Genomic DNA, 25947 nt, shown 5'->3' with positions numbered 1-25947 from the left:
CTGGAAGGACATTTTTAAATGGTTACTGATAGAATATTTATTCAGTGATGTAGCTATGTCTATTCTAATGTTTCCAATTTTATATCTCTGACGTAACCAGATCAATGTTACCGAAAGTGTCCATGTGAAACTCGAGATGAATGTACTTKATTCTCTCCATTTTCAAGCAAGGGGGCAACAATGATAACATTTGTTGATACACGGTAATAACTGTTATTTGACGTGTTTAAACACGAGTCATATAGTATAGCAATCACGTATCTGGCTGTATCGCGTACCCTGTGTAGGGTATTGTCCCGACAGACTGCAGTGCCAATGTGAGTTGTAGCATGCACCGTGTGCATAGCTAGCAATGTTTAGTATAGGCAAGCGAACGTTGTTACAGCAGTTGAACATGTTTTATTCCACATGTAGCTACATTTTGTATTTAATTCTCTCATGGTTGTCGTCCAGTTGTATGCTAACACCTGAGCCAGTTAGCTAGCTAAGTTATCTATTCACTGCAGTGCTGTTACAGGGGCTAGATTTAGCGAACTAGTACTCCCCTTCCTCTGACTTGCTGTGTTCTGAACAGCTCTTTGATTGGAGTGAATGGTCAAGTCAGACAAGGTCCTTGTCTACAAAGAGTTTGTTCTCTGGTGCACTTTAGTTGTCGTCGTATACTCTGTTTGCTATAGGCACCATTTGTTATAATTGCACTACAGGCTCAACTCTCACTCATTCTGCCTATGTGTGCCTTTACAGGGCGGAGCCAAAGAAGAAGAAAGTGGACCCTCGTAAAGAGCACTATTAGTGCAATTCAAATGCATTGCTCTGTCCTAATGTACACCTGAACAGGTCCCTACTCTATTTGTTTATTTCCTCTAGGGTGCGCTGTGTTCCTCGGCTTCCCTTTGAGGAGAGTGAATGCCGGGCTCTACTGCTGAAGGAGTGGTCCTGCTACAAACAGGTATGTGATCTTGTAAGCCAATGTTGGTCGAAGCTTCATCACCACAGCCCTGTTAATMATCCTTATTTAGAAGCAAAAAAACAGTGAGCAGACAATTTACAGTACCTTCTTTGCAGAAATTTTGTTATACCCAGTTCCTGTGCCACATTTTAATTTCTTTCCACCCTGCCCCTCTATGAGCAGACCCAGCACCGGGTTGAGATGGAGGCAGTAGGCCTGGCTGTGGAGGCCAAGAGGGATGCTCTGGAGGAGCTGATGCTGCAGTGAGGGGAGCTCTACAAGGRATCACTGAGGCCAAACCCCCTGCTCTTCCCTTTCAACCACCAGGGATCCAGCTTCACGAGGCCCAGTATGAGGCACTTGAGGGCAAATACAACATCACCAAAGTTTACACCCAGCGAGAGGGTGGGGGATATTAACATTGTGGGCATWATACGTGTTGACATGGTTGTTACATCCATGTTTTTACATGATTTGAACYGACAGACTAAATATTTGACGAGGATGTTCATGAAAGAAGATGAGACATTAAAGCTTGCTCAGAACAACGGCCCGGGCACCAATAGTGGGTGTATGTCTCATTCAAAGTAAGGGTAATTTAACTGCTTACTGACCATGACCTGTTCATCGTATTGACAACTGCCCTAGCATGGATACACAAATTTCAACTCACACTCATGAAGTGATTCACATTCTGTAGTGTGTGTGCTCTGTAATGTTACATTCATAGATCTCATAGGTTTAAATAGTCTGTAAGTAAAACATACCAGGGGGTTGAAATAAAGGATTCACATTTGTTTTATTTGAAATGCATTTTTATGTATGCATGTAACACTAGATAAGGTATCATGTGAAATAATAAAAGGCAAAGATCCTGTGTAACGGTGTTACAGAAACACTGGCCTCAATTGCAATAGGTAGAGTTGAGRCTCTTTCTACACAATGACTAGACAAAAACAGTCAGACCGCTCGTGGAAGCCAGAATACTGGATGGTGCGCTTACCCTTTTCCCAATCCAGTGTCTCTTTTAGCTGTTCCCCAAAATATTATTTCCCAGTATACACACATTTACATATGTATAATGCATGCACAGCACTCTGTCACTATCAATAATTGTGTTTTTGATTAGAGTAGAACTTTCTAGCAGTAGAGAACACCGCCCTAATACCAGTGAAGAGAATTGGACACAAAAATCTACACCAAAGTGGTTTTGTTCCTGCAGAGCAGCCAAGCCTAGCACTAAAACACCTTTCTAAACATGGTTTCAACTGAACCAATAAGAGTCAGGTGGTTAAGAGCATATTAGCTGGGACAAAAGCCTTCACACCCTCTGCAAGGGGCATATTCAGCAAAGTTCAAGAACATAAAGATAAAATACATTGTGTAGAACATACATTCTGCCATGAACAATTATGACTTGTTCCAAAAATACTTGTACTTTAAAATTCTAGCTCTAATGTCAATGGATTGCTCTGAATAACCCCATGATCATGGCTCCCTAGCCACAATCTCTACAGTTAAAGCCAGAAGAATTGGTTAAGTTTATGTAGTGAAACAGATCTCAGATGCCACATTGACCTTGGTCTGCCCATGTTTAGGGCCATTGCAGTATTGACCCAGGGGATGGTTAGGACTGGGAATCTGGGGACTTTCCCTGGTGCAGGGGCATGTGCCAGTCTCTGGGRGGATCTCGTCTCAGGTCCCACACAGGGGTGAACTTCCTCTGCTCCGCCTCCCGGTTCCTCTCACTCTGCTGTAAAGACTCCTGCAGTAGGGACAGCATAAGAGAGAGAACATACCGAGTTGGTTGGTTGATCTCTCACAATTGAGACATATCACAAATGTAGTATCCTATACAGAAGCAAACTGTAGACAACATTTCTGGACCTTGTTGGCAGTTTCCCTGTAAATACAGTATTGCTGTTCCAACGTTGATTAGGCCATTTCCCCTCGCAGCAGAAGTGATGATTGAGTGCTAAACTGTACCTTGGTCTCTGGGCCTGGGTTCTTCTCCCACTCTCTACATGAGTAGTAGTCTTCTTTCCACTGTCCGCAGGAGGGGGATGTGCCATGGGCATAGTAGTTATGGAAACGGTTCCACAGGCTTTTGCAGTGTCTGAATTCGCTCCAGTAGTRATCACAGGTCCGGGGCGGCTATGGCGGTCACATATTACAYGTAAATAGACATAAGCATATGACGTGATCGAGGTTGATACTTCTGCCATATTTACACTGAACAAAAATATAAACAACATGTGTTGTAAGATCCCAAAAATGTTCCATACGCACAAAAAGCTTATTTCTCTCAAATTTGTTTACATCCCTGTTATTGAGCATTTCTCCTTTGCCAAGATCATCCATCCACCTGACAGGTGTGGCATATCAAGAAGCTGATTAAACAGCATGATCATTAAACAGGTGCACCTTGTGCTGGGGACAATAAAAGGCCACTTTAAAATGTGCAGTTTAGTCACAACACAATTCCACAGATGTCTCAAGTTGAGGGAGCATGCAATTGGCATGCTGACTGCAGGAACGGCCAACAGAGCTGTTGCCAGATAATTTAATGTTAATTTCTCTACCATAAGCCACCTCCAATGTGGTTTTAGAGAATTTGGCAGTATGTCCAACCGGCCTCACAACCACAGACCACGTGTATGGCGTTGTTTGGTCGAGCGGTTTGCGGATGTCAACGTTGTGAACAGAGTGCCACGTGGTGGTGGGGTTATGGTATSGGCAGACATAAGCTACAGACAACAAATACAATTACATTTTATCGATGGTAATTTGAATGCACAGAGATACCGTGACAAGATCCTGAGGCCCATTGTCGTGCTATTCATTCGCCACCATCACCTCATGTTTCAGCATACTGCACGGCCCCATGTACACAATTCCTGGAAGCTGAAAATGTCCCAGTTCTTCCATGGCCTGCATACTCACCTGACACGTCACCCATTGAGCATGTTTGGGATACTCTGGATCGACGTGTACGATCACATGTTCCAGTTCCCACCAATATCCAGCAACTTCGCACAWCCACAAACTATGCAAGTTCTACTTCATACGTCAGTACGGTTGAAAGTACAGATTATATCCCTCGTACTCTGCGCAGGTCGAGCCGGTGACGTGACAGCATGGGAGGACGTGCCCCCGCGGCGGTTCATATAAAACTACGTCAGACCTTGCACTGTCTCTTATTTCGTGGTATCCAATTGGTAGTTACAGTCTTGTCTAGAGGTCGACCGATTATGATTTTTCAACGCCGATACCGATTATTGGAGGACCAAAAAAAGCCGATACCGATTAATCGGKCGATTTMTATTTATATATTTGTAATAATGACAATTACAACAATACTGAATGAACACTTATTTTAACTTAATATAATACATCAATAAAATCWATTTAGTCTCAAATAAATAATGAAACATGTTCAATTTGGTTTAAATAATGCAAAAACACAGTGTAGGAGAAGAAAGTAAAAGTGCAATATGTGCCATGTAAAAAAGCTAACGTTTAAGTTCCTTGCTCAGAACATGAGAACATATGAAAGCTGGTGGTTCTTTTTAACATGAGTCTTCAATATTCCCAGTTAAGAAGTTTTAGGTTGTAGTTATTATAGGACTATTTCTCTCTATACCATTTGAGCCTTAGGTCATTAATATGGTCAAATCCGGAAACTATAATTTCGAAAACAAAAAGTTTATTCTTTCAGTGAAATACGGAATAGTTCGGTATTTTATCGAACGGGTGGCAACCCTAAGTCTAAATATTGCTGTTACATTGCACAACCTTCACTGTTGTCATAATTATGTAAAATTCTGGCAAATTAATTKTGMTTTTTGTTAMGAAGAAATGGTCTTCACACWGTTTGCAACGAGARAGGCGGCCCAAACTGCTGCATATAGCCTGACTCTGCTTGCACTGAACGCAAGAGAAGTGACACAATGACACAAACGGTCCCTACAGGCGGCCCAACAACTCTTGATATGTGCCTTACCATATCTAGCCTCCCTACGAGCCATTCATCTCCCAAGCAAGGTGAACAAGGTCGCAGATTTTTTGTCACGACAGAAACCGGCTCCCTGTTTCTCTCTGGCAGAGTCCAAGAACCCCCTGGGCATGGACGCTTTAGCTCACACGTGGCCACAGGGCCTACTGTATGCTTTCCCTCCAACCCCCCGATCTTAGCAACGCTGCACAAGGTCATTATGTTTCCATGATTCTAACAGTTTTGCTCTAATTCGGAAGTCAAATCGCAATTGCAACATTTGGTTAAAAATAAGTCCTAGATTATATGACCATAGTTAGTAGTGCTATTCCTCGTGACCTTGTTGGTATGAMTCATCCATACTTTCAACCATACTGAKGGTCTGAAAGGTATTGTAATGACCTGACTAGATCATAAATGAACAATTGTCCAGACAGAGGATTGAGTTTGCGAATTGACGGTTTATTAAACCAACTTTACACAGGCTACTGTTTGGCCGTAGCCCACGCCAAATAAATGACAGATAACCCACAAGCCAATCGTGACCTTCTCTTGTGAAGCCCAGACGTAAAGAGAGAGAACAAAGGCTAAACCTGGTCTTAACTTCCAATGCTCCATCCCCCTGCCCAACCCCCCTCCACGCCACTCCGCCAACCGCCAGGATGCCCGGCATCAGAACATTCCAGGCATTCCAGTGATTGGCAGATAGCAGGTTYATTGACATGTCGGACCCCGCGAACACTGGGTACTGGTCAGTACAACACAACCACCTACTCGCCTAACACATAACACACAGCTGTCTGTGCGGGTCGCTACAGTATGAAGTAGAACGGAACTTACGAATGTAACTATGGTTCTACGAATACCTGGAAGACCGTCAGTACTTAACTTTCACTCTGAACCTTTTGGGCGAGAAGATTCTCTGAGACGGTGCGTGGTCTGACATACAGTTTTATATGAACCGCGCGGGGCACGTCCTCCCACACCGTCACGTCACCGGCATGACTTTGTTATTATTACTCGACCTGCACAGAGCGCGAGGAATATAATCCATACTTTCAACCGTACTGACGGTCTTCGTAGAACCATAGTTACATTCGCAACTTCCAATGTGTCGCGCTCCATGAGGCAAATGGTGGTCACATCAGATACGGTCTGGTTTTCTGTTCCACGTTTTGTGGAACAATTCTTACACAGGTACACTTGAAGTCAATATTAAATGAATCATCGTTTGTCAGCACGCTGGAGAGGTTCCAACCAACTCAATACACCATAGTACACATGTCAATCAGGAGCTCTCCTTGGGTAGACCCAGCAGTTGCCTTATATACAGCTATATACAGACAAGTAATATTTGCATAATTTAGCATAATTCATGAATCATTACCATTTTGTTTCATGTGACGAACAATACGGTTTCATAACATGTGACAGACGAACAACACCTCTCTAAYCTGAGACKTTGAAACTGAGATATKTTTAGTTCATTCTCAAAACAACWTCTGGGCGTACTGCCAAATTGCAACTACTGATAGGTGTGATTTGGAGTCAGCCACTTGCAAGAACACAGAAATTGGTTATAAGAAAAGCAAACATTAAAATTCCAAATAAACACACACCCCTACCTTTTTAAAAATGGTATCTGTGACCAACAGATGCATATCTGTATTCCCAGTCATGTAAAATCCATAGATTCGGGCCTAATGAATTTATTTCAATTGACTGATTTCCTTATATGAACTGTAACTCAGTAAACCTTTGAAATTGTTGCATTCTTTACTTTTTGCTCAGTGTACATAGGATGATACATGTACCGTATGAATCGATTCCTCGAGCATTGTTCTAAATTTCCTGAATGTGACAGCATTACATTGTGTTAGGGCTGTATCGCCATTTGATAACTGAAAGACTAGCTGGCGTTCCAGTATAATCCGAGTTCAAGAAAAGCACATAATGGTGAGGCCTTGACCGTCCACTAAACAACACCTATCAAAGTGCCAATTTGCTAGATACTAACTAATCTATGGCTAGTTGGTTATCTAGCATCGACATTCTCTCAAATCGGAGGATCAGGCAAGGGAAGAAAATCTTTGCTCAAATTCATGCTATCCCTTTCAATGTGGTTTTAGCTTGCTAGCTAACATTTACACTTTAGCCTCGAACAGCAGAGCACACTATCGAGTCATGTAACGCTAACGTTAGCTAGCTACAAACGAGATACATTGGTGACTAGGGCCTTTAGTGAAATACGGTGACCTTACGTTATCATAAACAATACATGAATTTGGTACATTACCCTCCACATTGCTCCAGAATCTGCCATCATCACCTCCGTTGTTATGACTTTTGACAAGAGGACGAAAACAGCCAATCAAGAACTGTGAAAAGGTCGTCACTAGTTACCTTAGCCACAAATTCATAAACCCCGCCTATTTCTGTAATTCCGCTTCTTAAAATGTTATTTTAAACCTAACCTTAACCACAGTGCTAACCTTATCCATAACCCTAAATTAAGAGCAAAAATCACATTTTTGTTTTCATAAAAAAATGTACGATMACTTTGTGGCTGTGGTAACTAATGGAAAACTGCAAAAGCAGGAGTCCCACCCACTTCCGGTAATGAATGAACTCGAGAACAAGAAGCTGATATTTGCATGCAAAGAAAATTATTCACATTTATGTTTAAGTTGTTCTATCCCTTTACTGTGCTTATTACACACGTATGAATTACAATATGTAGCCATTTCAATACCTGCTGATACACATTAACTTTGGGCTCTATAAACCAAAAWGTTAAAATCATTCCACACACAATTATTTAAAGACAAAAATAAACAGAGATTTATACAGAGTGCACTTRATTCAAAACGATGTACTTTATTTCAGAGTTGATAAATAAACAAAGGAAATGGCTCTTATCTGCCTCCGCCACTCATCACTCTCAAAGTTRGAGTTCAACAGGTTCCAATGTCAGAAGCGTTTCCTAATTAATTTGATACATATTCAAAGAAAAATCTAGCCCACTCCATTATCAACAATGGTAATCCCATTATGAGAAAACAAGGTAGAATTTTTTTATATTCATCATATTGTAGCAAAAGGAAAGGGTAGCTGGCTTTGGCTGGGCTCAGACCAGCAACCCTGTACTCTAACCACAGGAGGTTGGTGGCACCATAATTGGGGACGACYGTAATGGCTAGAACGGAACAAGTTGAATGGTATCAAATACATCAAAGACATGGTTTGATGCCATTCCATTCGCTCCGTTCCAGCCATTATTGTGAGCCGTTCTCCCCGCAGAAGTCTCCACTGACTAACCTCAGTCCGAATAGCATTCCGTTTTTTAGAAGAGCTTTTAACATGCTGACCATGGAAAAGACCGTTACAATATCATCAAAGGAAAGTAAAACCTTGCTGATTCCTGCTAAGGGACAGAAAAATTAACCCAGCTCTTTTCATGACTTGCTTTTATTGGTTTCTTATGATAGGCGTGTGGGTATGTAGAGTCTACAGTAAGTCAGTCAGTCTCTGCAGTTGAATACTGTAGTGCRTCAAGGCTTTCTGCCACCTTTCTTGCGTAGTGACTGTCCCTCACCAGAAAAGGCGATGAATTCTGAATCCTCCTGTAAATAAATAAGACCAGCTTCAGCTTAATMCATTCAAATTTGGCACATCCAATACAAACCGTCTAAATATGGCTTTTATACGTTTCTGAATTTCAGTTTTGCAGGAAAGGGATTGAGCGGTTTATTACATTTGACTTTTTTGACCATCGTACTTACATCCTCTGTTGTTTTCCTGGGCTGAGGCCTGGAGTTTCTGATGAAGGTGATCCTTCCGACCTTGTACTCGTAGTTAGGAATCCCTCTGTATGGGGACAGAGAGGGGTTAAAGGTTAAGATCAGAGCTGATGTCATCATAGCATGTCACATGTAGGGTTGCAAAATTCCAGGAACTTTAAAAGTTCCCAGAATTTTGCAACCCTAGTCACATGTGCATTCAGGGAGATTTGCAGATCTGATCTGCAAATACAAAAGTGACAGGATATGGGGAAAGGGAGTAGGGGTTGGTTTTAGACTGGTCATAGCTCCCAACCTTTTAATGTCACTGGGATCGATGGGGACGGGGCTAGGCTCAATGCCTTTCTTTTTGCCATCCAGACGATTGCCTGAACCAGTGAAGGCCTATAGAAAATAAGTATTCATAGATTAATTCATGGGTTAAATTGCAAATGACTGTGTATGACATACAAATAAATGAAAGTGAACCATACAGTATGTGTATAAACTGCAGTAAGTCAGAAAAATATAAGCAAACTCACTCTGAATCTCATGTCCATGTCAGTCCAAGTGCTGGGGTCTCCTTCCTCTTCCTGTTGTGAGGAGTGATTAGAGTCATCCAAACATACAGTATAAACACTGAGACCAGATTAGAAATATTAAATATGTGTGGTTCTTACTGTGGGCTCCTCTGGTGCTTTGTAACGTCTCTCTGGTTCTTTGTAACCCAGCGGAGCATCAAAGTCCACCTGAGAGACAACAACATGTATGGCTGAGTGAGGTAGAGCTATTCGYTACCATAATCTAAGCTACAGTGTTGTGTCTCCATTTATGGTATGATAGATAGTACAGAGGATCTTACATTCATATCACATTCAATGATAGATACTGCCTTGTCTGGCTTAGTCTCCATCACTCGCAGTTCATAGATCTGAAATCAGTATAGAGAGAAAAAACAGATGTTAGAAAGATAATACAGGTCAGGCACAACTGTATGCCACACCTTAAATTTAGAAGCAACATTCTGCTGGAAAGTCAAATTCCATTACAGTTTTGCATTGTAACCCAGTCATCGTACCAATAACTTTAAATTGTTACCTTTTCATTGTAGTTAATTGCAATAACATCTCCTGTGGTTAAGCAGGCAAAGTTTCTCAAGGCATTTTCCAACCTATGAGACAGAGAAGCAGAATGTGAGAATAATTTTAGAGTTAGTTAGTTKGTTTTTGTGTCTATTTTCAATGGCACTTAAATGTGCAGAGAGATAAGTCTATAACTGTACCTACACTGCTTTGGGGTTAGTGATATCCAGGAAGTCTGGGCTCTGAGGCTGGAACTTGGAGTATGTTGCCACCATGAGGTTAACGCTCTCCACCTGGACCAGGCCCCCTTCCTCCAGCAGGAGATTCTGCATCATCTACAGCGAAACACACAAACAGCCATGTCACTACAGACACACTACACAAAAAGGGTCATGACCACAGAGAGCTGGCTATATGTGAGCAAAGATTTTAATGAGCGTGACTTATAAACCTACACTGTGTGTCCCTAATTTAAAACATCCTTTGATAGAAAACTGAAATATGGCACTAGATATATGCCAGGGGCTKTGAATATGTTTATTAAAACCTCACCAGTTTATAAAAAATAAGTGTTGAAATAAAACAACCCTGCTCACCCAGTGTGGCAGGTAACAAATACCCTCATCTGCTACAAACTCCAAGACACCACAGTGTGTCATTCTGTCTGAGTTCTTGTTGGTCAGTTTGAACAACATGGGGTAGGTAATGTTAAGTCTGCCTTTGGGGGAAAAGAGTGAAGGGTAAAAAACAAACATCTGCTGGGTAAATGGCATTTGTAGATTAGAGTTTAAATCTGGACATTGTAGGAAGAGTATACTTACTTAGTTGATCAAGTGCTGATGGCGGCATTATAACTATAAGGAGAAAAAATTACAGTGATATGAGCACTGAAGAACACTTAGAGCAGGATAATAAATACTACATTGACAGTATGATGAGGGTAACTGCAATCTCTCACTTGTGTATGGGGAACTGGTGCAAAGCATAGGTGTTAAACTCCATACATTCCTTGTATAGTTACGATATATTCGAATGTATAATTCATAGAACAGCCATCACATAGATTACTTACTTTTTCCTCCTTTCTCCACATCTGACCGGTCGTTGGGACCCGCCAGCATGGACACAGAGTAGCAGCGGTATTGAGTGGAGAAACGGTTTTGGAAAGCCCGTGGGATCGGGTGATCAAACATGTTGAAGGAAAACTGTGACATATATTTCGAAAAACAATTAGGCAGTGATGTTAGGTTAAAATAAGCTATTTTGAGACAGWTAGCCAGCTGGTTACTGCAGCTAACATACCCTGATTTATTTAAAAAACAATCTTTAATTTCAAACATCTTCATAACTACTAGCTAGCCTGCGTAATGTAAAACTAGCTGACAAGTGACACCTTATAACGATTTTTTAAAGCAGTACGATTCACAAGAAAAGTAGTCAAGTATCTGAGCAAGGTAGAGATAWTAATTTAGTCTTAAATCGCATAGAGACAATGTATCATTTGAGTTAAATGGCTAGCCAGCGAGCTAGCTACCGTTACCTATTTCCTACTCGCTAACGGTAGTTAACTTAGCTAGTGAATTTCGAATGCGATGTTGTTATTGTAGGTACTATTTGACATAAGCAACAGTCAAAACCAATGTTATTGAGTACTTACCATCATGTGCTACTGTACGCCAAACGTTATATATCAAAATGTATTGAATAAAGCTATAATAAATAGCGTGTTTGTTATTCTTCTTCTATTAAATAGCTTATTACTGCTCCGGCAAACTGGTTGCTGGCTGAAACTCCAATGTTGTTTTACGCTTAGCCACGATGACAGCAGGAAGTGACGAATATCACAAAACAAAGCATGAACAGCAATCATAATCCACGAAACAAGATCACATCCTACGCGATTGGCTCAAAGAGATGGATGGCTAGATACCTACCAGCATGCAATTTCTATTGTTCAGTTTTACACAAARTCTACAAAGTGGAGTTTTATTGTCTGTTTAAATTTCGTCAGCTGACGTGCGAATTTGGCGTGATATTTTCTCAAGGAAATGTTGGGCATACAACAAAAAGCTCTTGGCGTTGCAACTTGAGCTCAAAGAACAAATAGCGCATAGCTATATATTATATTTTTATGCAACCTCACGAAAATAGTGTGAAATGTTTATTACGGACATAAGAAAGGAATTCTACGACATTGTTGTCAACCAGGTGAGAGCTTCTGAAACTGAAATTAGCTTCCTGCATGCTAACTAGTTAGTTAGATAACGTTGACTACTGTAATTAGTTAACGTACTTAGTTAACAATAGAGAGGAGAGGACTATTTTTCAGTCGGCTAACGTTAATTTCCCTGCTATTTTGCAACAAGTGAATACGATGTTACTTTTACAAGCTTCTGTGACTTCAAAATTGTTATGTTCCTCCATTGCATTGTTTTCAGAGAATTTCTCTCCTGGTGTCATCGGATATCGATGCACTCTGCGCCTGTAAGATATTACAGGTAAATTAGAGCCCTTTCGTTTGCTGTCAAATAAGTTAACTATCTGACATAGCTGCACTGTTTGTTGTCAACTGTTCTGCTGCATAGTTGTGTAATTCAAATGTATTCTGATTGCTTCTTACKCCACCCTCTACACAGGCACTGTTTCACTGTGACRAGGTCCAGTACACCTTGGTGCCAGTGACAGGGTGGCAAGACCTTGGTACCGCCTTCCTAGAGCACAAGGAGCAGGTAGTGTGAGACTCCTGTCGAGTCCTGATAGCCCAGGAGTTAATCTTATGGTGTCAAACATGACTATCAAGAACACAAACATCCATGACAGGTGTGTTATTTGCTCTAATTTCAGTTCCACTATTTTGTCCTGATCAACTGTGGAGCAAATGTTGATCTCCTGGAACCCCTGCAGACAGAGGAAGACTCCATCTTCTTCATCTGTGACACACACAGACCTGTGGATGTAGTCAATGTCTACAATGACACCCAGGTGAGCAGTCAATGTCTATCTCCCAAATTACACCTTTTCTTGTAAAAAGTGCAAAAGTAGTGCACTATGTGGAGAATAGGGTGCCATTTGYGACATAGTCAAGGTCTGTTATTTAGGGTACACTGGTCCTTTACTAGCCCAGCTTCTAGACCAAGATTATATTCTATGTCTAGCCGTATAACACTAGCCKGCTTATTTACCGCCGTTTGTCTGTGGCTCTTTGGTGGACGGATTCTATTCATAATGCATTGTTTGCATCGCCTTGTTGTGCCCYGGAAATAATTAAATCCAATTGTTGACCCTACCCCCTCCAAATCAAAACAAAACATTGATGTCAGTGTGTGCATGCCTCATTCTGCTTCTTGTCTGTGGCATCATGGCTCCTATATTGCAAGGCTGATTAGCTAGGACAAACCAGTGTGCGAAACAGACAGGTGTGCACGCAAAGRGAGAACACAACATGGAATGCATGTTTGGTTTTGATTTGGAGGGCGGTGGTAGCATCTAACAAATGGATTTAATAGTTTCTTGTGCACTGCGTGGCCATGTAAGGGAGGGATTTTTAAGAACTGTCTACTGACTATGGATATACATTCCAACGTGGAACATGTGCCACTACACACGAAGTAATTTGATTGTGAGTTCTCGAAAGCATTTGCTATTGGAATACAATTAGACCTTGTATTATTAATAAATTAAATTATTAATAATGAGGTCTAAGTTTGGGCTAGTCCTTCACAAGTGGTTGATTGACTTTGGCAGCAGTTGGGTGACTTCACAGGAGAAAAGTCCTTGAGGATACTACCCTTGAAATGCTAAAGAGCAAAGAAGTTGTTGTCCAGATGGCATAACCACCATCAACCAGTGTTCTGAACCCAATCTCCCACAACCCCCCACCCCCCCAAGGTGAAGCTGATGATAAAGCAGGATGATGGCCTTGGAGTGCTCTCCTACGACGACATCTTCCGCGATGAAGATGATGAAGAGGAAGGCAGCGAGGACTCTGGGAATAAGAGCGACGGAGGCTCAGTGCCTTCTGGGAAACGGAGACGATACGATGAGGTATTACCATATTGATGTCACAAAAGTTATGACAAAGAAAATATACCCTCTATTGATCCCATCCCAKCTCTACGTAAATAACCCTTTGAGCCAAGGTGGATCTTTCTCATATTTATGGTTCTTATTAAAYAAAATTGTCCAGTGTAATTTGATTTGTGTGTATGACAATGATGATTCCACAAATAGTTGACAAAGCCGATCATATTGCAGTGATGTATTGATATTTATACCAACATGTTCCCATGTTTTAGGGGGCAGTGGAGAGAAGGATAGAGCAAAGAGAGAGTGGGAGGCACGAAGGGAATGGTTCTTTAGAGTTTTAAAAGTTTAAACAGTAATGATGTCGTTTGCAGATTGTGACTATTGAAACATTTTCATTTCAGACGCGAGATCTTGTTTGACTATGAGCAATATGAATACCGTGGGACTTCAGTGAGTATGGATTATATATTGATTATGTTGAAACTGGGTCCTCTCTATCTAATCCTCACAGTACCAGTCAAAAGTTTGGACACACCTACTCATTCAAGGGGTTTTCTTTATATTTACTATTTTCTATATTGTAGAATAATGGTGAAGACATCAAAACTATGAAATAACACATGGAATCATGTAGTAACCAAAAAAGTGTTAAACAAATCAAAATATATTTMAGATAATTCAAAGTAGCCACCCTTTGCCTTGATGACAGCTTACACACTTGGCATTCTCTCAACCAGCTTCACCTGGAATGCTTTRCCAGCAGTCTTGAAGGAGTTTCCACATATGCAGAGCACTTGTTGGCTGCTTTTCCTTCACTCTGTGGTCCAACTCATTCCAAACCGTCTCAATTGGGTTGAGGTCAGGTGATTGTGCAGGCCAGGTCATCTGATGCAGCACTCCACCACTCTCCTTATTGGTCAAATAGCACTTCCACAGTCTGGAAGTGTGTTGGGTCATTGTCCTGTTGAATAACAAATGATAGTCCCACTAAGCGCAAACCAGATGGGGTGGCGTATCGCTGCAGAATGCTYTGGTAGCCATGCTGGTTAAGAGTGCCTTGAATTCTAAATAAATCATCACTGAGTGTCACCAGCAAAGCACCATTACACCTCCTCCTCCATGCTTCACGGTGGGAACCACACATGCAGAGATCATCYGTTCACCTACTCTGCGTCTCACAAAGACATGGCGGTTGGAACCAAAAATAGAAAATTTGGACTCATCAGACCAAAGGACATATTTCCACCGGTCTAATGGCCATTGCTCGTGTTTCTTGGCCCAAGCAAGTCTCTTCTTCTCATTGGTGTCCTTTAGTAGTTGTTCCTTTGCAGCAATTCGACCATGAAGGCCTGATTCACGCAGTCTCTGAACAGTTGATGTTGAGATGTCTGTTACTTGAACTCTGAAGCATTTATTTAGGTTGCAATCTGAGCCGCGTAACTCTAATTAACTTATCCTCTGCAGCAGAGGTAACTGCGTCTTCCATTCCTGTGGCGGTCCTCATTAGATCCAGTTTCATCATAGCTCTTTATGATTTTTGCGACTGCACTTGAAGAAACTTTCAAGTTCTTGACATTTATCGCATTGACTGACCTTCATGTCTTGAAGTAATACTGGACTGTCATTTCTCTTTGCTTATTTGAGCTGTTCTATCCATAATATGGACTTGGTATTTTACCAAATAGGGCTATATTCTGTATACCATCCCTACCTTGTCACAACTGATTGTCTCAAACGCATTAAGAAGGAAATCATTTCCCCAAATTAACTTTTAACAAGGCACACCTGTTAATTGAAATGCATTCCAGGAGARTACCTCATGAAGCTAGTTGAGAGAATGCCAAGAGTGTGCGACGCTGTCAAGGCAAAGGGTAGCTACTTTGAAGAAACTACTTGAATGAGTAGGTGTGTCAAATTTTGACTGGTATTGTGTATCTATATTACACACACATACACAGTGCCTTCGGGAAAGTATTCAGACCCCTTAACTTTTTAAACATTCTGTTAAGTTACAGCCTTATCCCAAAATTGATTAAAAAAGAATACAAATCCTCAGCAATCTACACACAATACCCCATAATGACACAGCTATAACAGGTTTTTAGAATTTTTTGCAAATGTATTAAATATAAAAAACAAATACCTTATTTACATAAGTATTCAGACCCTTTGCGATGAGAATCAAAATTGAGCTCAGGTGCATCCTGTTTCCATTGATCATCCTTGACATGTTTCTACAACTTGATTGGAGTCAACCTGTAGTAAATTCAATTGATTGGACAATGTTTGGAAAGGCACACACCTGTCTATGTCAGAGCAAAAACCAAGCTATAAGGTTGAAGAAATTGTCRGTAGTGCTTCGAGACAGGATTGTGTTGAGGCACAGATCTGGGGAAGTGTACCAAAACATTTCTGCAGCATTGAAGGTCCCCAAGAACACAGTGGCCTTCATCATTCTTGAATGGTAGAAGTTTAAACCACCAAGACTCTTCCTAGAGCTGGCCGCCCGGCCAAACTGAGCAATTGGGGAAGAAGGGGCCTTGGACAGGGAGGTGACCAAAAACACAATGGTCACTCTGACAGAGCTCTAGAGTTCCTCTGGAGATGGGAGAATCTTTCAGAAGGACAACCATCTCTGTAGCACTACTAATCAGGCCTTTGTGGTAGAGTGGCCAGACAGAAGCCATTCCTCACTAAAAGGCACATGACAGCTCGCTTGGAGTTTMCCAAAAGGCACCTAAAGACGCTGACCATGGGAAACAAGATTCTCTGGTCTGATGAAACCACGGTTTAACTCTTTGGCCTGAATGCCAAGTGTCACGTCTGGAGGAAACCTTGCACTATCCCTACTGTGAAGRATGGTGGTGGCAGCATCATGCTATGGGGATGTTTTTCAGGGATTGGGAGACTAGTCAGAATCGAGGGAAAGATGAATGCAGCAAAGTACAGAGAGTTCCTTGATAAGCCTGCTCCAGAGCACTTAGGACCTCCAGACTGGGGTGAAGGTTCACCTTCCAACAGGACAACGACCCTAAGCACAAAGCAGGAGTGGCTTCGGGACAAGTCTCTGAATGTCCTTGAGTGTTCCAGCCAGAGCCCTGGACTTGAACCTGATCGAACATCTCTGGAGAGACCTGAAAAAAGCTGTGCAGCAACGCTCCCCATCCAACCTGACAAAGCTTGAGAGGATCTGCAGAGAAGAATGGGAGAAACCRCTTCAAATACAGGTGTGCCAKGCTTGTAGCGTTATACCCAAGAAGACTCGAGGCTGTATTCACTGCCAAAGGTGCTTCAACAAAGTACTGAGTGAAGGGTCTGAATACTTATGTAAATATAAAAAATAAACTGTTTTAGCTTTGTCATTATGGGGTATTGTGTGTAGATTGGGGGGAGGGGGGTATTTAATACATTTTAGAATAAGGCTGTAACTTAACAAAATGGAAAAAGTCAAGGGGTTTGAATACTTTCCGAAGGCACTGTGTATGTGTAATTTAATAATATATTGAACAAAAATATAAACTTAACATGTAAAGTGTTTGTCCCATGTTTAATGCGCTGAAATAAAATTCCCCAAATGTTCTATACATGCACACATTTGTTTACATACCTATTAGTGGGCATTTCTCCTTTGCCAAAATAATCCATCCACTTGACAGGTGTAGCATATCAAGAGGATGATTAAACAGCATGATCATTACACAGGTGCACCTTGTGTGGGCCACTTTTTAAAATGTTCAGTTTTGTCACACAACACAATGCCACAGATATCTCAAGTTCTCAAGTTTTGAGGGTGTGTGCAATTGGCATGCTGACTGCCGGAATGTCCAGGAGAGCTGTTGCCAGAGAATTGGATGTTCATTTCTCTACCATAAGCTGCCTCCAACGTCATTTTAGGGAATTTGTCAGTACGTCCAACCGGCCTCACATCCGCAGACCACTTATAACCACACCAGCCCAYGACCTCCACATCCATCCTCTTTATCTGCGGGATTGTTCGGGGGGGTGGGGGTAAAATCTTTGAAATTGTTGCATGCTGCCTTTTTTATATTTTTGTTCAGTATACTGTAGATAAAATGCAATCAAATACTTAACTTTTTAATTTGTCAGGCTGCAGTGGTGATATTTGAGCTGGCTTGGGTGCTGACCAAGGACACTAAAGATATGCTGTGGTAAGAAATATGACAGCTTCTTTTGTAAATGTGAAATTCTATAATTGTTTATTTGCATGGACAGAAGATGACAATGACACTACAATTATGTTGACTTTGATGTTTTGACAGGTGGGCCATTATTGGGCTGACTGACCAATGGGTTCATGATAAAATCACTCAGTAAGAATATTTCACTCTTTTTTCTATGACACCTCAAATCTGATGCAACATCTAGGAAGTTTTCAAAAAGTGCAAAGCTGGCTTTGTGTTACACTAACACTAAACTTGTATTGTTCCTGTCCTCTCGCTCTACCTCCCAGTATGAAGTATGTAACAGACATCACTTCTCTGCAGCGCCACGTCTCTCTTCACAACCACCGGAATGAGGACGAGGAGAATTCCCTCCATCGATTGCGTGAGGATCTCCTTCGAGTACGAGTATCCTTTCCCTTCACCGGCTAAACACAGCAAGGACCAGGGGAGCTCAGACTTGTGCATGAGAACTTGAGACATTACTTTTTGAGACCTTTGGGTATTTTTTTTGTTTCGTTTMTTTCTGTTGGTTAGAAGTGTTATTTTTCAAGGATTTTATTAAAGCTTACCGAATGCTTTCCAACACAAACAGTTTGCATATATTATGACTACATTTTGTGAGGGTTTGTTRGTTTCGGTATTCTATAGCTTTCTGCATTTTTTTTTTTCTTCTTTCGGCTGTTCGAGCACGGCATTTTTTTCTTTAGACTAGTCTTAGTTCGGTACCCAAAGTCTACACCCCTTCGTCGGTGAGTTGGTCAACAGTAGGGATTTTTCAACTAAATGTTTGTCATTTAACTGCCAACGACTAGTTTTCATGCACATTTTTTTCAATTGAGAGATACTGCATCAAACATCTTAGATGTATAATTGCGCGACTAAGACCAAAAACGTCAAAATGAATTACAGATTTCTTGAGTTATTTTAGATGAATTCTGACTATTTTGAGGAAGTATACTGGCTTACAGTGTCTGAGGAGGGACAAACCGTAATATTGCTGCCTTTTTTTCTTGTTTTTCAAGCGAATGTATTTAAGGTAGTATGCGAGCACAGTCTTTTCTTGCCTAGTTTTGCTAGGAGCAAACTGAATGTACAGTGCATTCGGAAAGTATTGGGACTCCTTCACTTTTTCCACATTTTGTTACGTTACAGCCTTATTCTAAAATTGGTAAAAWWYWWWWWTCCCCCTCATTAATCTACACAATACCCCATAATGACAAAGCAAAAACAGGTTTAGACATTTTTGCAAATGTATTAAAAACGGACATCTGGGCCACTCAAGGACATTCAGAGACTTGTCCCGAAGCGACTCCTGCATTGTCTTGGCTATGTGCTAAGGGTCATTGTCCTATTGGAAGGTGAACCTTTGCCCCAGTCTGAGGTCCTGTGCACTCTGGAGCAGGTTTTCATCAAGGATCTCTCTGTACTTTGCTCTGTTCATCTTTCCCTCGATCTTGAATAGTCTTCCAATCCCTGCCACTGAAAAACATTCCCACAGCATGATGCTGCCACCATGCTTCAACGTAGGGATGGTATTGGCCAGGTGATGAGCATTGCCTAGTTTCTTCCAGATGTGACTCTTGGCATTCAGACCAAAGAGTTCAAGCTTGGTTTCATCAGACCAGAGAATCTTGTTTCTTATGGTCTGAGAGTCCTTTAGGTGCCTTTTGACAAACTCCAAGCGGGCTCTCATGGAAGCCGCTCCTCTGTAAAAGGCCCATCTGGCCACTCTACCATTAAAAGCCTGATTGGTCGAGTGCTGCAGAGATGGTTGTCCTTCTGGAATGTTCTCCCATCTCCACCTCATGGCTTGGTTTTTGCTCTGACATGCACTGTCAACTGTGGGACCTTATTTAGACAGGTGTGTACCTTTCCAAATCATGTCCAATCAATTTAATTTACCACAGGTTGACTCCAAATTGTTGATCATCCTTGAGATGTTTCTATGGAAACAGAATGCACCTGAGCTCAATTGAGTTTCATAGCAAAGGGTCTGAATACTTATGTAAATAAGGTATTTCCTGTTTTTCATTTCACATTTGCTAAAATGTCTGAACATGTTTTGGCTTTGCCGTTATGGGCTATTATGTGTAGTTTGAGGAACATTTTATAAGGCTAACGTAACAATGTGGGAAAAGTGAAGGGGCCTGGATACTTTCCGAATGCACTGTATGCTGACACCTTAAGCGTTGCCACATTTTTGTGGCTGGTTGTGTGTATGCTGTCCTGCTTGTCACCCTCTGCTCTCTGTCCTGCGTTCTTTGTGTGTTAACCCCTTGAAACACTGTCTCAGTCTGCGTCTGGCCCTGTACCAACACTGGTTTCTGTATATGTAACTCCTCTTACACCTCCTGCAACTTCAAGCTCTGGTCCATGCACAGCCAGAAGAAACTCCAAGAGTTCCTTGCTGACATGGGGTATGCTATCCTCAAGTTTTGACTATCAACTAGAATCATCTGATTCAAATTATCACTCTAGGGACATGCGGGACTCAAATTCTTGAGTATAATTTACTAATCAATTAGTCAGTGGCCTCTGAAGGACAAATGTCACTTCATCAAGAGTAATGAGCAGCAGTTTGTCAATTGATTTATTGATGATAATGGGTTGTTTGAATGATTATTAAAGATTCTTTCTGTTTGTGTTGTCCAGCCTGCCCCTGAAGCAGGTGAAGCAGAAGTTGAACTCCATGGACATGTCAATCAAAGACAATCTGCGAGAAGTCATAGAAGAATCGTCCAACAAATACAGGTAAGAGTGTCTGTTCTAGTGCATCAATATATGGAAACACTTGAGTAAATGAGGGATACAAAGTGTATTAAAAGCAGGTGCTTCCACACAGGTGTGGTTCCTGAGTTAATTAAGCAGTAAAAACCCAAGCTTAGGGTCGTGTATAAAAGTCCTGTGCAGACCATTAWTTTGGCTACCAAAGCTATGAGAGCAAAAACATCCCCATAGGATGACAATGCCTCTCCACAGGACACGAGTAGTCACTGATTGGTTTGATGAACATGAAAACGATGTATGCCATGGCCGTCCCAGTTACCAGACCTCAACCCAATTGAACGCTTKTGGGAGATTCTGGAGCGGCGCCTGAGACAGCATTTTCCATCAACATAACACCAAATTATGGAATTTCTCGTGGAAGAATGGTGTCACATCTCCAATAGAGTTCCCGAAACTTGTAGAATCTATGTCAAGGTGCATTGAAGCTGTTCTGGCACGTGGTGGCCCAGTGCCTATTAAAGACACTTTATGCTGGTGGTCAATTTATTTTGCCAGTTACCTSAATCTGTAAATAATCCCCAGTATCAATGACTCTGGGATCCTCCGTCTGACTGTATATGATGAATACAATATTCTCCTCTCTTAATATACCCAATAACTATCATTTTAAATGCTTTTATCACTGTTCCTTCACTATGACGGACATCTGTATCCAGACGTTCGGCGTTCACTTTGGCTTCAAGAATCGTTTCCTGGCCAATGATGTGGTGCACGCTGTTGTCGCCCTGCTGGAGAACACTGAGAAGGATGAGAGCCCTGGCGACAACTTCCTCAAGGCCCTTGACTTCCTCTCCAGGTACACACACATGGGAGTTGAAGGGAACTGTCATCGTTCTGGGCATCTGACTTGAGTCTGAGACATCCGACAAGAAGAAGTGAGTCCATAACGTGCGTCGGTCGTGTGCAAGATTACAGCACTTGAATGTTCTTGGTTGTGTTTTGTGGGAAAACCAAAAATMACCATTGCAAATTGTTTCCTTTCATTTGCTCTGCCTCTAATTTCTCTCACCCTCTCCCCCTCCAATAGTTTCATTGGCCGTGCGTTTGAGAATGCAGTAGAMAGCACCAGCTCCAGAACTCTCCACAACCACTTCGACACCTTTAGTAAGTAAAATGTTCTTGTCATTGTATATATTGGCCACAAGAGAGCAGACATGACACATTACAGATGGAACCTGTACACTTTTTTTTTTTTCTTACACACAGTTCAATACTTGATTTTGGATCTCATCAGATGCCTCAAGTCATTCTTACAGGTGTAAGCATTACATCATCAGGTGTTAACCATTTCCCCATGGAAACAGACACACACACACATCCTTACCTGTGTTTTCCCTTTGCAGTCATTGAGCTAAAGATGGAGGACAGGACTACGTTTCTGAATGCCCTCATCACCCTGCTGTCCTAAGGCACATTGATGTTTGGGTAAAGTTCCTGAAAGTGAAAGATGAAAGCTGTCAATGCTGGAAGAGACTGACATTACAATTAGATTCATGCCCAATGTGATGAAGATCTCGATTGTGTGCTTCACCTCTTTTATTCAGCGAACAGTATTTCCAATGTTTTGTCTATTCAGCTCTGGACACTTTGATGCCAATTCCAWGTGTATATTGTACAGTTTTTTTGTAAATGTTTTTAATCTCATGTAAATAGTTTTTTTTCTTCTGTTGTCTTTGTTTTTWWWAATTTTATGTAACACTTAATAAATAATATTTTAGCCACGTATAATTGTTGAAGCTACCATCTACTAGGAGAAGGAAGGATACGTTTGAAACATTGTAATAGGGTGTGTAATAAAACATTTCAGTATGTGATATGGACCATAGAAACTGTGATGGTTAAAACCTTCTCCCCCAGTCTATTGATCTGGAGCATGGGTTAATACACGTTAGCCCACATAGCGGAATATAACCCCAGTTTCCTGGTTTTAGTTTGGGCTTGTCATTACTGTGCTGGATGGATGGGTGTGCTACAAGCCCCGCTCTGTGAGCCCCTTATCTCTCTCTGATCAATCTGCAGCCACGACCCACAGAGCAGAGGGTGCTGGCGGTTTCACAGGAAAGGCTGATCTGCTCTCCACAGTAGAGATGAAACATGCCAGAAGGAGCATCTTGCTTACTGAGCTCTGGTGCAGTGCAACTCAATGCTAGAAAGTGTATAGTTCTATTGTTTAGCATTTCATTTCTCTGAACACACATGTGACAGTCGTGGCCAAAAGTTTTGAAATGACAAAATATTAATTTCCACAAAGTTTGCTGCTTCAGTGTTCTTAGATATTTTGCAGATGTTACTATGGAATACTGAAGTATAATTACAAGCATTTCATAAGTATGTCAAAGGCTTTTATTGACAATTACATGAAGTTGATGAAGAGTCAATAGTTGCAGTGTTGACCCTTCTTTTTCAAGACCTCTGCAATCTACCCTGGCATGCTGTCAATTAACTCTGGGCCACATCCTGACGATGGCAGCCCATTCTTGCATAATCAATGCTTGGAGTTTGTCAGAATTTGTGTTTTGTTTGTCCCCCGCATCTTGAGGATTGACCACAAGTTCTCAATGGTTAAGGTCTGGGAGTTTCCTGGCCATGGACCCAAAATATGATGTTTTGTTCCCGAGCACTTAGTTATAACTTTTGCCTTATGGCAAGTGCTCCATCATGCTGGAAAGGCATTGTTTGTCACCAAACTGTTCCTGGATGGTGGAGAAGTTGCTCTCGGAGGATTGTGTGGTACCATTCTTTATTCATGGTTTGTTCTTAGGCAAAATTGTGTGAGCCCACTCCCTTGGCTGAGAAGCAACCCCACACATAATGGTCTCAGGATGCTTTATGTTGGCATGACACAGGACTGATGGTAGCGCTCACCTTCTTCTCCGGACAAGCTTTTTTACAGATGCCCCAAACAATCGGAAAGGGGATTAATCAGAGAAAATACTTACCCCAGTCCTCAGCAGTCCAATCCTGTACCTTTTGCAGAATATCAGTCTGTCCCTGATGTTTTTCCTGGAGAGAAGTGGCTTTTTGCTGCCCTTCTTGACACCAGGCCATCCTCCAAAAGTCTTCGCCTCACTGTGCGTGCAGATGCACTCACACTGCCTGCTGCCATTCCTGAGCAAGCTCTGTACTGGTGGGGCCGATCCCGCAGCTGAATCAACTTTAGGAGACGATCTGGCGCTTGCTGGACTTTCTTGGGCGCCTGAAGCCTTCACAACAAATGAACCGCTCTCCTTGAAGTTCTTGATATCCGATAATTGTTGATTTAGGTGCAATCTTACTGCAGCAATATCCTTGCCTGTGAAGCCCTTTTTGTGCAAAGCAATGATGACGCACGCGTTTCCTTGAGGTAACCTTGGTTGACAGAGGAAGAACAATAGATTCCAAGCACCACCCTCCTTTTGAAGCTTCCAGTCTGTTATTCGAACTCAATCAGCATGACAGAGTGATCTCCAGCCTTGTCCTCGTCAACACTCACACCTGTGTTAACGAGAGAATCACTGACATGATGTCAGCTGGTCCTTTTGTGGCAGGGCTGAAATGCAGTGGAAATGTTTTTGGGGATTCAGTTCATTGCATGGCAAAGAATTTGCAATGAATTGCAATTCATCTGATCACCTTCATAACATTCTGGAGTATAGCAAATTGCCATCATACAAACTGAGGCAGCAGACTTTGTGAAAATTAATATTTGTTCATTCTCAAACTTTTGGCCACGACTGTATATAAAAGTTGAAGTCGGAAGTTTACATATGCTTAGGTTGGAGTCATTAAAACTGTTTTTCAATCACCCCACAAATTTCTTGTTAACAAACTATAGTTTTGGCAAGTCTGTTAGACATCTACTTTGTGCATGACACAAGTAAATTTTCCAACAATTGTTTACAGACAGATTATCACTTATAATTCACTGTATCACAATTCCAGTGGGTCAGAAGTCTACATGCACTAAGTTGACTGTGCCTTTTAAACAGTTTGGAAAATTCCAGAAAATGATGTCATGGCTTTAGAAGCTTCTGATAGGCTAATTGACGTCAATTGGAGGTGGACCTGTGAATGTTTTTCAAGGCCTACCTTCAAACTCAGTGCCTCTTTGCTTGACATCATGGGAAATCAAAAGAAATCAGCTTTAAGACCTCAGAAAAACAATTATAGACCACCACAAGTCTGGGTCATCCTTGGGAGCAATTTCAAATGCCTGAAGGTACCACGCGTCATCTGTACAAACAATAGTATAAACACCATGGGACACGCAGCCGTCATACCGCTCAGGAAGGAGACGCGTTCTGTTTCCTAGAGATTAACATACTTTGGTGCGAAAAGTTTAAATCAATCCCAAAACAACAGCAAAGGACCTTGTGAAGATTCTGGCTGAAACGGTACAAAAGTATCTATATCCACAGTAAAACGAGTCCTATATCGACATAACCTGAAGGCCGCTCAGCAAGGAAGAAGCCACTGCTCCAAAACTGCCATAAAAAAGCCAGACTATAGTTTGCAACCGCACATGGGGACAAAGATCGTACTTTTGGAGAACTGTCCTCTGGTCTGATGAAACAAAAATAGAACTGTTGGCCATAATGACCATCGTTATGTTTGGAGGAAAAAGGGGGAGGCTTCAAGCCGAAGAACACCATCCCAACCATGAAGCACGGGGGTGGCCGCATCAAGTTGTGGGGGTGCTTTGCTGCAGAGGGACTGGTGCACTTAAAATGCACACAAAATAGATGGCGTCATGAGGAAGGACAATTATGTGGATAAATTGAAGCAACATTTCAAGACATCAGTCAGGAAGTAAAGCTTGGTTCAAATGGGTCTTCCAAGTGGACAAGGACCTCAAGCATACTTCCAAAGTTCTGGCAAAATGGCTTAAGGACAACAAAGTCAATGTACTGGAGTGGCCATCACAAAGCCCTGACCTCAATCCTATAAAATCTGTGGGCAGAACTGAAAAAGCGTGTGTGAGCAAGGAGGCCTACAAACCTGACTCAGTTACACCAGCTCTGTCAGGAGGAATGGGCCAAAATTCACCCAACTTATTGTGGAAAGCTTGTGGAGGGCTACCCAAAACGTTTGACCCAAGTTAAACAATTTAAAGGCAATGCTACCAAATACTAATTGAGTGTATGTAATCTTCCGACCCACTGGGAAT

General features: G+C 41.7%; 2 protein-coding genes, 1 long non-coding RNA gene and 1 pseudogene across 3 annotated transcripts; 2 read left to right on the top strand and 2 right to left on the bottom strand.

The window, feature by feature from the left end:
• Positions 1–114: 114 nt before the first annotated feature.
• On the top strand, positions 115–1400 carry LOC111974326 (uncharacterized). Its single transcript, XR_002878699.2, has 3 exons — positions 115–203; positions 868–949; positions 1133–1400. It is a non-coding gene; the product is annotated as an uncharacterized lncRNA (long non-coding RNA).
• A 478-nt stretch (positions 1401–1878) lies between these two features.
• Positions 1879–7350, bottom strand: lg15h22orf39 (linkage group 15 C22orf39 homolog). Its single transcript, XM_024002045.2, has 3 exons — positions 7240–7350; positions 2936–3103; positions 1879–2714 (listed from the first exon to the last, which is right to left on the bottom strand). Exons 1-3 carry the CDS (start codon positions 7267–7269, stop codon positions 2577–2579), a joined length of 336 nt encoding a protein of 111 aa, XP_023857813.1. The 5' UTR covers positions 7270–7350; the 3' UTR covers positions 1879–2576.
• Positions 7351–7795: 445 nt separating this feature from the next.
• Positions 7796–11630, bottom strand: LOC111974322 (ubiquitin recognition factor in ER-associated degradation protein 1). Its single transcript, XM_024002044.2, has 12 exons — positions 11462–11630; positions 10877–11009; positions 10626–10658; positions 10401–10522; positions 10009–10139; positions 9821–9893; positions 9585–9653; positions 9403–9471; positions 9265–9315; positions 9039–9127; positions 8726–8810; positions 7796–8566 (listed from the first exon to the last, which is right to left on the bottom strand). The coding sequence occupies exons 1-12, from the start codon at positions 11465–11467 to the stop codon at positions 8495–8497; spliced, it is 933 nt and encodes a 310-aa protein (XP_023857812.1). The 5' UTR covers positions 11468–11630; the 3' UTR covers positions 7796–8494.
• A 225-nt stretch (positions 11631–11855) lies between these two features.
• On the top strand, positions 11856–22525 carry LOC111974351 (cell division control protein 45 homolog; annotated as a pseudogene).
• Positions 22526–25947: the final 3422 nt, after the last annotated feature.

This window comes from Salvelinus sp. IW2-2015, linkage group LG15 (assembly GCF_002910315.2).
Source record: "Salvelinus sp. IW2-2015 linkage group LG15, ASM291031v2, whole genome shotgun sequence".
In the NCBI taxonomy this organism is placed as follows: Eukaryota; Metazoa; Chordata; class Actinopteri; order Salmoniformes; family Salmonidae; genus Salvelinus; species Salvelinus sp. IW2-2015.
The sequence above is the reverse complement of the archived record's forward strand: the minus strand, read 5'-3'. Positions and strand labels throughout refer to the sequence as shown.

What these genes read in the sequence shown, in the direction of transcription:
- LOC111974322 (XM_024002044.2), bottom strand. An exon ending in ATCAGCACTTGATCAACTAA is followed by an intron (nt 10,523 to 10,625) that starts GTAAGTATACTC and finishes TTTCCCCCAAAG; the next exon opens with GCAGACTTAACATTACCTAC. An exon ending in ATCACTAACCCCAAAGCAGT is followed by an intron (nt 9,894 to 10,008) that starts GTAGGTACAGTT and finishes TCTGTCTCATAG; the next exon opens with GTTGGAAAATGCCTTGAGAA.